Source organism: Nansenia antarctica (genome assembly GCF_963989245.1).
Source record: "Nansenia antarctica genome assembly, chromosome: 7".
NCBI classification, from domain to species: domain Eukaryota; kingdom Metazoa; phylum Chordata; class Actinopteri; order Argentiniformes; family Microstomatidae; genus Nansenia; species Nansenia antarctica.
In genome coordinates, this window is record NC_137677.1 from 62,325,373 (window position 1) to 62,338,809 (window position 13,437).

At 48.7% G+C, this 13,437-nt stretch overlaps 1 protein-coding gene across 6 annotated transcripts in view; it reads right to left on the reverse strand.

Annotated features, from left to right (window-relative positions):
* The window catches only part of sf3b1 (splicing factor 3b, subunit 1), a 24,864-nt gene extending 12,203 nt beyond the window's left edge, over nt 1-12,661 (reverse strand). The window contains exons 1-14 of one of the 6 annotated variants that reach the window (XM_080536429.1): nt 12,629-12,661; nt 11,277-11,449; nt 10,765-10,866; nt 9,774-9,888; nt 7,158-7,237; nt 6,405-6,614; nt 5,449-5,914; nt 5,041-5,162; nt 4,692-4,889; nt 4,373-4,474; nt 3,421-3,600; nt 2,852-2,938; nt 1,789-2,059; nt 1,044-1,189 (exon numbers count right to left, since the gene is read on the reverse strand). In XM_080536429.1, the coding sequence (XP_080392555.1) occupies nt 1,044-1,189; nt 1,789-2,059; nt 2,852-2,938; nt 3,421-3,600; nt 4,373-4,474; nt 4,692-4,889; nt 5,041-5,162; nt 5,449-5,914; nt 6,405-6,614; nt 7,158-7,237; nt 9,774-9,888; nt 10,765-10,866; nt 11,277-11,449; nt 12,629-12,656 (2,280 nt within the window). In that variant the 5' untranslated portion in view covers nt 12,657-12,661. The other 5 variants (XM_080536428.1, XM_080536431.1, XM_080536430.1 and 2 more) reach the window with 5 other exon arrangements.
* Nucleotides 12,662-13,437: the final 776 nt, after the last annotated feature.

A 13,437-nucleotide genomic window follows, 5' to 3' on the forward strand; every position in this document is an offset into this window, starting at 1 on the left:
TGCAGACACAGACAATAAGAGACACACGGGAGAAGTACGGGAAAACATTTATTTTTTTTTGGCCATCCTCGAGTTTTGGCTGAAATTACGTCGTTGTTTTGAGCGCGCTTGCGCGTTTCATGCGCGTGCACGCGGAAAAAATCGCGAGCGCGCGCTGCGCGCGGTCAACGCTACCCGCCACCATTGTAAACATTCCTGGAGGAAACACTGCTTCACTGGTCTAGTGGAACGCTCCAAGAACTCCAAACCACCACAACCCCCATCAAAATAAACACTAACTTCTAATCTGGCACTATTGAGGGTCTTAGACTTGTAACCAACGGGTGCAGGGTGAGAACAGAAACGCCATGGATGTCAGAACTGCTAGTTCTCGTGTTGGTGCGTCAATCTAGCGAAGTACTAGCCCTGATGTGACCACGGGAGAGGTCCAACAGGCGAGAATGATTCGCAGGAACACTACCAAAGGTCTACGGTAGGAGTAATCTTGGTCTTTAATCTAGCTACTATTCAAACTATTCAACAGGTATGACTCCAGACATTGTGAAGCTTGTGAACTGGCCACCACGGTCTGAATTGGTGTCATGTATTGTTGGTGAAAAAGGCCAATCGGTAGTGATTACTCCCATGTTGTTCTCCAGTGTGTGTGTGAAAACTTTTAGTTTTCATATTTGGCAGCCTGGGCCATGTTCATAAGTCTGTTGTTAGAGGCCTTCAAATGGCTGGTCTACCTAAGAGAAGGGCCAAACAGTTAGCAAAATATTGCTCAGTATCCGCTGTTATTGGTAGCCGCTCAATATGGAGAAGGCGGTACTTCCTGTACCCATGAGCTGGATACTGTCTGTTTTACAGTGTTGATACTGGATCTGTCAACACGCTGGTATCATCTGGTGTGAATAACATCCTGTGTGTGGCAGAACTGGTGGCTCAACACTACTGTAACAGATTGTTTCCATGTTATCAAAATGCACTGTTAGTATTTATGTCCTTTAGAATTGTACATGTATGTGGACATAAATAAAGCATTTAAAATGTGTTGCTCTCACCTTTCCTCTGTGTTGTCTGATACCCTTCCAGAGGGGCTTCAGGACCGAGTCGAAGGACTCGATACCGTAGGGGGTGGCGGCCTCGGCCAGGGCGGCGATGGCCAGGGCGCTAATGGTGCGTACCTTCTGCTGCTCATCCACCAGGCCTGAGGGAGGGGAGACACACACAGACACGCACACACACAGCGCACACACACAGCGCACACACACAGCGCGCACACACACACACACACACACACACATTCAGTCATCAAGTTCTACACACAAGTCTCTTAGCACTGTCCTTTAGACCCTCCACCTCACTTAAGGGTATGGGGGTAACAGAAAAAGAGCAGGGTTCTAGCAGGGTTGGAGACCTAGCAGGGTTCTAGCAGGGTTCAAAGGATGTTAGAGCGCGGCAGTCCCACGCTGTGAACTTGGGAGGCGGCCATGATGGAAACATATCACGGCAAATTAAACTACAAATTTAGTAATGAGCGTAACTATATTTGATTGCCAACGATGGTATTTTAGTAGTCTTTTAGTTTTAGTAGTCTTCTCGTAGTCTTCTCGTAGTATTTTAGTAGTCTTTTAGTAGTCTTTTAGTAGTATTTTAGTTTTAGTAGTCTTTTAACGCAAATCAGGTTTCCTGGGGAGAACCCTGAGAGTGTCATGTAAAAAAACAAAAAATAAATAAATAAAAAACAGCCTAAAAACAAACAAAATCAAACGGTTCCAGGCGGTGGAGGTGGCGCCCTCTACTGACCGTGCTCAATGATCTCCACCAGACTGCGGAGGTGAGGCAGGATGGCGCAGCCCATCAGGATGGCGATCTGCTGGACGATCTTGATGCCCGTGTGGCGAGCCTGCCAGGACTTCTTGCTCTTGCACACGGCCTTGAGGAAGGGCAGCAGGGAGGGGATGCCCAGGGCCGACGCCACCACGGCGAAGGCTCGGGCTGTCGTGTTCCTCACATACTCGTCCATGTTGTCGATGTCGGGCCTCATGGTGGAGATCATGGTGGCCAGGCCAGCAGCCTGGATGGGGGGAGGGAGGGAAAGATGGGGAGAGAGAGGGTGGGAGGAAAGAGGGGAGAGAGAGAGGGTGGGAGGAAAGAGGGGAGCGAGCGGGTGGGAGGAAAGAGGGGAGAGAGGGGGTGGGAGGAAAGAGAGGGAGGGGGGAGAAAGAGAGGGAGGGGGGAGAGAGAGGGTGGGAGGAAAGAGGGGAGAGAGGGGGTGGGAGGAAAGAGAGGGAGGGGGGAGAAAGAGAGGGAGGGGGGAGAGAGAGGGTGGGAGGAAAGAGGGGAGAGAGGGGGTGGGAGGAAAGAGAGGGAGGGGGGAGAAAGAGAGGGAGGGGGGAGAAAGAGAGGGAGGGGGGAGAGAAAAGGAGGGAGTTGGAGAGAGAGAGAGAGACATGAAGGGCTGAGTATAACACAGCATGTGGAGGAGGCAGTGTATACACCCATTCTAATGTGATGACGGGGTAAACCAGCTGGCACACGCTGCTTCCATCTCCAGTTGAGGAAGTGTAACCAACGGGTGCAGGGTGAGAACAGAAACGCCATGGATGTCAGAACTGCTAGTTCTCGTGTTGGTGCGTCAATCTAGCGAAGTACTAGCCCTGATGTGACCACGGGAGAGGTCCAACAGGCGAGAATGATTCGCAGGGACGCTACTGAAATCCAGTGGCTCCAGTGGGGGACTAGACTATGGGACTAGACTATGGTACTAGACTATTGTTCTTGACTATGGTACTAGACTATGGGACTAGACTATGGTTCTAGACTATGGTTCTAGACTATGGTTCTAGACTATGGGACAGGGGCTCACCTTGGCCAGGTTAGAGATGATCTCTCTGCCCTCCACCCTGGCGTAGTAATCTTCATCAATCAGCAGAGGCTCAATCACCACCAGGATCTGAAGAGGAGGAGACAGTCAGTTAGTACATGTACACACACTTCCTCCCTGTCTGTGTCACACGCACACACTCTCTTCCACACGGTCTCTGTCCTTCACACACACACACACACACTGCCTCACGCACACACACTCTCTTCCACCCGCCCTCTGTCCTTCTCACCCCCACACCCCCACACACCCCCACACACACAACCCCTGCCTGTCTGTCTGTCACACGCACACACACACACTCTCTCTTCCACCCGGTCTCTGTCCTTCTCTCTCACACACACACACACACACACACACACACACACACACACACACACACACACACACACCCCCTGCCTGTCCGTCTGTCTGTCCGTCTGTCTGTCTCACGCACACACACACACACACACACACACACACACACACACACACACACTCTCTTCCACCCGGTCTCTGTCCTTCACAGACACACACACACACAGCTGTGTTCCCTGCTGCCCCCTACCTACCTTGTGTACGTAGGGCCGGACCAGGTCGTCCAGCTTGTAGAGGATGCGGTCGATGACCTTCACCAGCAGGTGGCGCTCCTGGTCCTCCAGGGTGGGGGACATGAGCAGGGGCAGGATCTGGTTGAACAGGGGCCCCGCGCCAAACTCCCGGGCCTTGTCTGTGATCTGACGAAGGGCAGCCTGGGGAGGGAGGGAGGGAGGGAGGGAGGGAGAGAGAGAGGGGGGGGTCAGACAAGACTCATGTCAGATGTTCTTTATTTAGAGTGTCCTCTCCTGGGGTTTATTTATGATCAGTATAAACAGGCTGAGTACCCAGGGAGGCTGGTGGAGGAATTGATAACATTCTGCTGGGACCAAACTATAACCATTCTCAAGACGCTACTATAGGCTAATCTATTTGCTCCTTCCATAGGGTCCTGTAGGGTGGGGGGCGGGGGCTGTGATTGGGCGGGAGGGACATTTGTGGGAGGGGGGGGGGTGGAAGGTTTACGGGAATTTTGTATTTCTACTGGATTTGTGTTATTCTATTTCTCTTCTGTTCATTTATTTGTTACCACTCCCTGAAGAAATGATCACAAACATTCTTCATTCCGTTCCGGGCACTAAAATTAGCCTGTCCTCTGATTTCTACTTCCACCAGCCTCCGCTGGTGTGGATGTATATACAGTCCCTACTGGACATGGCTGTTTGTGCATGTATATGTTACGGTACATGTGGGAATACGGTACATGTGGGAAAACTAGGGTTAGGGTTAGGGTTAGGTGCTACGTCCACTTGGTACATGCTGGCATGTCTAACCCTAACCCTAATCCTAATCCTGACCCTATCCCTAACCCTAACCCTAGCACCCTAGCACCTAACCCTAGTTCTCCCACATGTACCGTATTACCACATGTACCGTAACATATATATGTTGTGTGTGTTGTGTGGCGGGGCGTCGGGCCAGACTCACCTTCCTCATGGGCGGCGTGCCGTTCTTGATCTTCAGCAGCAGCTTCATGATCTTACGCTCCTTCTGCTCCTCCGGGCTCAGCGTGGACTCATCCACCTCCACCTGACAGACAAAGGGGCACACACGGACACACGCGGACACACACAGACACACACGGACACACACGGACACACACGGACACACACGGACACACACGGACACACACACGTTAGACGCATAGAGAAGTATATATATGGTAGTATATATGGTAGAGAAGTATATATGGTAGTATATATGGTAGAGAAGTATATATGGTAGTATGTATGGTAGTGGTTCTCACCAGCAGCTTGTCAAAGTACTGGATGTCGTCGGGCTTGAGGAAGGGCAGGTTCCCTGAGGGCTGGTCGTTGACCTGCTTCATGGAGCGGTCCTCCACCTGCATGTGGAAGCCCGTCATGCCTCCGATGGGGGTGGGCGTGGCCGACAGCTTCCGGGCCGGGGTTCTGATGGGGACGTAGCCCGCTGGGGGGGGCAGGACCTACAGGGAGGGGAGCAGCATTAGCACTGATGTACACTTGTTGACGATGGCCTTGATACGAGCCTTCTGTCATCCACATGGCTTGTTTAAGTCCAGGTTGTGCGTATGTCTATATCATTGCTGTTATTTAGTCGTGTGCGGGTCTACCAACCTTGTAGCCCTCTGGGAACATGGCGTCCAGCTCGTCGTCTGTGAGCGGCCGGTTCCTCTCGTCGATCTCCCGCTCCCAACGCCACGCCTGCAGCTGCTCTGGGGTCATGCTCATCAGGTGGCCTGGGAGGAGCACACAAACACACATGTCAGTAAAACACACTAATGTCAGTAAAACACACTAATGTCAGTAAAACACACTAATACGTCAGTAAAACACACTAATGTCAATAAAACACACTAATGTCAGTAAAACACACTAACGTGTCAGTAAAAAAACACCTCACAAAAAACATTTCCCTCAGGTTTTACAGGGGAAAATCAACAAAGCAGCGAATGTGCCAAACCAGAGTGTGAAAAGGTGAACGGTGTCAGAGGCAGGAGGAAGGAGGAAGGAGGGTTAGGGTACCTGGGGTGGGCGTGGCCATGTTCATGGCAGGGGTGCCGATGGGGGTCTTCCCGGGGGTGAGCATGGGGGTGGAGCCTCCCATCTGGCTGGCGGGGGTCTCGTCCCAACGCGACTTCCTCTTGCTGGCCCCGGGGGTGGGGGTCTCGCCCACCGACTCGTCCCCCCGGTCCGTGCGCGGGGTCTCGGCCCAGCCGCTGCCGTGCCCGGGGGTCTCCCTCTCCGTCTTGGGCGTCTCGTCCCAGCGGTTCTTGCGCACGCTGCCCGTCGCCCCCCCGTGCCCGGGGGTGGCGTGTCCGGGGGTGTCCCCCCTCCCTGGGGTAGCGGCGCCGGCGGGCGTGTGGCTGGGCGTGGGGTCCCACATGCGGGTGCTGGGCGTGGCGCCGGGGGTCTCGCTGCCTTTGTTCCTGCCGGGCGTCTCGTCCCAGCGGCTGTTGGAGGGCGTGTGGCCCGGGGTGTGTCCTGGGGTCTGGAGGGAGGGAGGGGAGAGAGGGGGGGGGAGAAGAGGAGGGGAGAAGAGGAGGGTGAGGTTCTGATCGCACGCTCATACATTTAAAAGGGGTTAACAACGAGTATTCAATTATATATATGTTACGGTACATGTGGGAATACGGTACATGTGGGAAAACTAGGGTTAGGGTTAGATGCTAGGGTGACTTGGTACATGCTGGCATGTCTAACTCTAACCGCAACCTTAACCCTACCCCTAAGCCTAAGCCTAACCTTAACCCTAGCACCCTAGCACCTAACCCTAACCCTAGTTTTCCCACATGTACCGTATACCCACATGTACCGTAACATATACACTTTTTTATTAAAATCTCCATAGGCCTCCAAAAGAAAAGGCTGAGAACACCTAACATAATAACAACCGTTACTTGTGTAGCACTTTTCCTGCAAACGTTAGTAAGTAAGTAAGTAAAGCTTTATTTATATAGCGCCTTTCCTACATGGTTCACCTCAGAGGAGGCGTCTGCTTGGTCCCAGCTGGACATCGACTTCTTGGGCGTGGTGTTGGTGGGGGTCTGGTTCTGGTCGGCCGTCTGGTCCCAGCGGCGCTTTCGCTTGGCGGCCGCGGCGGCGGCGGCGGCGGCGGAGGCTGCGGAACCGTTAACGGCCTTCAGGTCTCCTGTCTTGGCCTTCTCTGCCATCTGCTGACGGATCTCTTTCTGCAGGGGGGAGGGGGGGGAGAGAGAGAATTCGGTTGTTAAGTCTGACGTTTAGCAATTTCCGGGTCCGAACCAAAACTTCCCCCGCACCAGAGTACCAGTGTACTAAAGCATCACGCCAACAAGTGCTACAAATAGTTAAAACGCTGAATTTAAAAAAGAGGAGCGTAATATAACTTTTCACAACAACGTTATTGGTGGTCAAAGATAAGTTACTCCAGTGTTGCTGACGAGGCCGTGGCAGGCCGCCATCTCTCGTCTCATAACGAAAGTATTTTTTAGTGCCGTTATTTATTTTTCAGCGCTGCTCACGCACTTGCAGAAAGTATTCGGGCAGGTTCGTGGAAAGGGAAGGCTGGAGCTAGGGCTTTATGGGCGCCCCCCCCCCTTTTTTTTCCTTCTGATTCGTGGTCTACCCGGCAACAAGATGTCACAGCTTCCCCATTACATTATTTAGGGAGAACCCTGTAGCACGTTCAGACCTCGACCAATGAGGCGGCTGCTGGTGCCCTAACAGGAAGTCAGGACGCGGGCTGTTCTTACCTCCTCTTTGGTGAGATGCTGCTCTTTCATCACGTCCATGTACGACCTGGACTGCAGCTTTGGGTCCGGCGTTTTGCCCCCTGCGCGAAAGAGCACCAACAAAACACAGGACATTCATTAGGACGGGGCCCACGAACCCGGCTTCATAACACACACACAAGCAAGCAACAACAACACAGCCAGCTAACCCTGACCTTTCAGAAACTTTTACTGTTTTAGTTCCTTTTTGTTAAGCTGTATCACAAAGACAAACCCTAGATACACAACATACAGTTCCTGTGTCTTTCCTTACATACTCTCCAGACATCATAGCTGTCTAAAAACAACAGGCAGATACATTGAGAAAGAGCTGAGGTTCTGTTTTCTTTCTTTTAAGGAGATTAAGGAGGGTAAAGCCATCACTGATGCAGGGGTCCTGGGCTGTGCTCTCCAGAATACGTACACTTTCAGTGCCAAGGGTCCTTCTGCAGTCAGACTTCAACCGGCAGAAAAGAAGCCTAGAAAATGTCTCTTTACCATTAGTAACACTTTGGAAAAGGGTTGGAACTCACACATAAAAGCATACCACCTGTGATTTTCTTTTTTGTACGTCACTCAAAAAAAAAATATTCTTCTTGCAGCTCAAAACCTCAAATAAAAAAATTGAAATAAAAACTCTGCTCTCCAGATCTTTAATGATTGAAAGTAAAATAAACAAAATGAAGTCAAGATTTTGGAACCACATCGAGGAGTGTTCTTGCAAGCAATTCAAATGTCAATATCCCCTTACTGAGAGCCACTACATTACATCTCAAAGATTATTATTATTACATCTCAGACTGGTCAAAACTAGCGTTCCACAAGTGCCGCTCAATATTTAAGTTTCAGAGGGCACAGGAACAAGCTCTCTGGGGGTTGATTTTGTGTATTGCTAATACACCATCCTAAACTTAGATCTTGACTTCCTTTTTGGGACTATATCAAGTTTCGAAATATGATTTCAAATTAACTAAAAAAGCACAAGACTACCTTTAAATAAATAACGGTTAGGGTCAAAAGGAGCCTAGTAATCTTAGCCCAAAAAAATAAAATTAAAAAATTAAAACAAAACTACTAAGGCTTCTTGCTTTGGATGTAGGTAAGCCAGAAAAAAATGTGATCTTGAGGGGGTAAAAGGTTTGTAGTGGCTGAGCGCGTTTCCCCCCAAAGGCCCCCAGACAACCAGCCAGTGGACCCTGACTACTGACAAGCGCACTGCTTCTGTTTGTGTTCACCATAACCTACACAGGATGAGTTGCTGCACCCTTAACAGAGTGCAGACAGGACTGGCAAAGCAGTACTGCTGTAGGAGAGAAATTAGGGACAGTTAGTATGGGCCTGTGGAATCGTGGCACACAGATTTTCTTAAAGATATATATTTCTATTTTACAAAAATATGGAAGATAGAAATATATTTACACAAAACATCTTTGTATACAGAACTGTCTACATGCAGGCTTTTGGTAGAGGCCCACCCAAACTAGGTTGAGGAATTGAGGCCTATTAATCTAGATTACATGTTGGGATTTTAAGAGGCACTACAGCCGGCATGGAAGATTCTAGAAGTTAACTCAGGCTAGCATGTGGGGGGGTTTTATGGATTGGCTATTTGTTGCTCTAACGTTTTGTTCTCAAGAATCCTCCGGAACACCTAATAAGGCCCATCGGAGAGGACTGGTACTAACTGACAATAAGCCTGCGCCACTGAGTGGGTGGGGATCAGAAAAGGTCTTCTCACGGCACTGCTCACTTTATGAGTGTTCTGATGCAGATCTGCTGTTAGGACCACGGTGGTCTGCCTTCTAAGGGCTTTAAAGTGGCTGGGAGCCGAGCTTTAGGGAGCCAACACATTCTGCCTGTCCTCTGCCTGCCTTGTGACAGCCTGAGTGTGCAACTGTGCGTGTGGACAGGGGGGGGGTGGAGGTGTGCCCTTCCTACTGAGCACAGCGGGGTGCGCCACATAGCATGAGCAGGTGAATTACCCCAAGGTTGACCCAAGGTCAAACCCCATCTAAGATGTCACACACGTAAAAACGTCTTTTTTTTATTTTTGATAAATGGCCTAAAATCAGTACATCAGATCAGATAGACACATGGGAGTGTTAACCCTTCGAGCCACACACAACCTACCAGCAACCCATGTCATTATGGTGCACTAGCCCTTAATAACCAAGAGAAAGCCCAACCATATCCCCCTAAAACATATGGAACCCCTCACTGGCATCAGTTTTTATTACATACATGACATAAGCATGAAGCATCCAATCATTCTCCTTTTTTCCAAGATTAAAACTTTGGTCGTTTGCCTTGCAAACCATTCGCAAACAAATCAAACAAAATCAAAGTACAAAGAGGGAGCAGTTTACAGTTTACAAGAGAACCAACTGTCCTTTAGAACCAGGAAGGATTTTTTTCCACAGGAAGAATTCATCTGGGGAGCAAGCCGTTGCCCTGTGCTCGAAGGGTTAAGCAGCAAAAAGGAGGGTTGGAACCATTGAAAGACAACAGCCATGGGGTCAGGGAGCATGGGAAAACAATGATCAGGGGAGGAGGAGGAGGGGAAGACACTGTGAGGGAGGATGGAAGGGGGAAATTTACCGTCTGCAAAGGGGTCGAGACGCTCCGGGGAGATGATCATCTGTCTACGCCGGGCCTTGTACTCGTCTTCACGCTCTGCGATCTTCGCAGGCCGGTGCTCGGCGAACGGGTCGTACTGAGAGACGAGAGAAGACGGCGTGTTAGAATACGCCACCGTCAAAACATGACGGTTGAGAGAGGACGCCTGTTCGCCGCTTTTCCGCCCGAAATCTAGGTGTAGTCTAGGTGTAAATCTAGGTGTAATCTAGGTGTAGTCTAGGTGTAATCGCAGTATACAGAGTATATTGTCCTACAAAGACACTTAGATTTAGTCACCAAAAAATTATAACCACGGACTTTCATAAAACCTTGATACAAATTTGAGCTTTTCAAAAAATGCCGGTTGAGAGAGGACGCTGGCGTTCCTTGTTCGCCGCTTTTCCGTCCGAAATCTAGGTGTAATTGCAGTATACAGAGTAGATTGTCCTACATAGACATTTAGATTTCGATTTAGTAATCTAAAAATGTATTCGACCCCCTTTCTTTTCTTTCTTTTTATTATTACTACTCAATCTTTTCAGTTTGTAAGGCGTCTTTGAGTGTCTAGAAAAGCGCTATATAAGTCTAATGTATTATTATTACTATTATCTCCAACTGGGATTCAAACTGACTAAGAATTTGCGTACATAAAATTATATTGCAGAGAAGACTATGGTACGGGTTTATTACAAAACCCAGGGCTAGACTAGATGATCGTGAGTTAAGATATTATCAAAGCGTACGCGTCTGTCGATCACCCGTACGCTTTGATAATATCTTCACTCGCGATCATCTAGTCTAGTCTCGCGCCTGCGCCGTCTGTTGTTCTTCCTGCACACAGGTACAAATATCCGGGATCTAGCAGCGTCGTCGTGCTAGCGCAAACAAACCCGGCGAAAGTTTTACTTGCTCCGGGCAAGTAAAACGGCGTTAATGTCGAGCCCTGAAACTAAACCCATGGTGTGCCACTAACCTGTTCATCGGACTGTGGTATTGCATTGAGTATAGCCACCGGAGCGTGGTACCCCGGCTTCTTCTGTCCAAGTAAACTTGTGGACGAGTCCTCCTCGTCATCCTGGGGAAGAACAGAAAGAGACAAGAGTCTGGTCAAGCCCAGCCACGTGTGGCGGACTCTCCCAGCTCACAGACAACAAGCATTCTGGAGCATTCTGGAGCATTCTGGAGCATTCTGGAACATTCTGGAACATTCTGGAACATTCTGGAGCCGTCAACTACTTGAAAACAGTAGGACAACAGTGGAACAACAGTAGGACAACAATGGGACAACAGTAGGACAACAGTGGGACAACAGCGGGACAACAGCGGGACAACAGGAGGACAACAGGAGGACAACAGTGGGACAACAGTGGGACAACAGGAGGACAACAGTGGGACAACAGTGGAAGGGGGCTGGTCAGCTTGTGTCAGACCACCAGAGAGAGGGTGAGGATGTCAGTGTTGCAGCGTGTGAAGCGCAACACTTACATCCTCCTGTTCGTTGGCAGCGATCGAGGTGACGTATCCGGCGAAGCGGCTGTCGCTGCCCCCGTAGATCTCCTGGTCGTAGTACCCGGTGGAGTCCAGGCCCACCCCCTGCTCCCCCTCCTCCACCAGGGCCGCCTTCATGCCCTGGATCTCCAGGATCTGGGCCTCGATGTCTGGAGGACAGGCGGAGAAAACAACCAGATACAAAACAGTCAGTGACTTTGATTGATTGATTGATTGAGACTGAGAATGTTTATTTTAGTCCCTTATACAATTCATAATACAGATATTAAAAATGTACACAGTCACAATGCGTAACACCAGGACCAAAATGGATTTGTTTACATGATGCAGGATGAGTGCAATAGCCGGTTTCCATGCAGATGCTTTCACTTTGGTCAGAGCATATTATTACTCTATGATTTTGATTAAATTAATTGTTTTTCCTTCATTAACCTAACTATTTATACAGGTAGTACAATGCCATTGAGACCCAGGGTCTCTTTTTACAAGCGAGACCTGTTGGGTCTAGTGTCAATACAATTGTAACACACACATGCATGTGACACTGCTATCACTGTGGAAACGGCATGAATATATATCTACACACATAATAATAAACTAATGCCATATAGCTGCAGATCAAATCATCTGCATGGATGGCAACCGGCTATTGCACTCATCATCCTGCATCATCATGCAAACAAAACAAATCCATTTCGCGGGGACAGAATCCAAGACAACAGCCAACTCTGACCGAGTCAGAATGAGGCGCAGCAGCAGCATTTAGCTTTATTTATGAACTAAAGGACTTCATCCAAGTGTGCGACTAATGAGCGCTGTTTCGTAATGTGATTAATTAATGAATGATGACATGGTCCATACAGTCCAGACATGGTTGAGCTACTAACGGCAGCAGCGTAGCGTGGCTAGATTAACACAACGCCATTTTGACGCTGCTGGTATAAAACGGCTAGGCAAGGAAACAGCAATGTGTTCATCAATGACCATTTAATTTAAAAAGACATGTATACAAATCTATCATGATAGTAGTATTTGGGGGGGAACTAAATAATCAACATGAAAACAGCGGGCTAGCTAATGCCAGTAGTGTGTGTGTAACTATGTATGTATGCTAGCTTAGACCAGCTAGCTAGCTGCGACCGCCATTATCTGTCCTCGTTGTCTCTCTCACACTGACTGAGTTTGTTTATGAATTCCCTTGTCACGAATGTAGCTAGTTACTAATAAACCAATGCAGTTTCAATGCGTGTTTTATTCTGAACGTAATACAGTCGACATGGGCAGTGCTATGCCAACGTATAAAGCATTTAAAACGTAAATATCTTTACCTTCGTGTGTTTTGGCGATCTTCGCCATTTTGGTGGTTTGGTTCAACTGAAGCCGGAAGGAGGGACGTGATGAGCCTCCGGTCTGTGTGTCAGGTAGGATGTCAACAAGAGAGACATTTATTTATTTAGATAGATAGACTTTATTTGTCATTGCTACAGTACAGGTACCAAACAACGAAATTTAGGAGGGGAGGCTCCCCTGGTGTTTAGGAAAGGAAAAAGAAACACATTTTGGAAAAAGCATAGATGCATAAAATCACAAGAAGGGAAGGAGCTGGTTTACATCAATAGAGGCTATGTACACAATCCACTGTACTATACTGCACAGATAGTCAACTAGGGTTGTCATATTTCACAAGAAAGTATTTGTTCACATTTTTTAAAAGTGTCACAGTTTGCAGGCTTGAAAATTTACATGTTTGTGCCTCAGCACTAGCTGCCATACAATCCGTCCGGACTGTCCTGGGCCCAGAACTTAGGCCTTTTCTGTGTTCAGGGCCTTGACGGCCCTGTGGTAGAAGCTGTCCTTCAGTCTGTTTGTCCTAGCGGCCGGGGTCCTGTACCTCCTGTTCGAGGGCAGCTTGACAAAGTGTTCGTGCCCAGGGTGGGTCGGGTCCTATTTGGGATAATTCATTTAAGAAATGTCAAATATATTTCATTTTTGACAATTTAAAGGTCACAGATTAGAAGTTCTGTGAGACAATTATCGGATGTAAAAAATAAAACTCATGGTGTGATCTGCTGAAGGAACTTATGCAGACAGACAATTTGTAATGTACATAAAGGTTATAAAGTTATATTATGAGAGA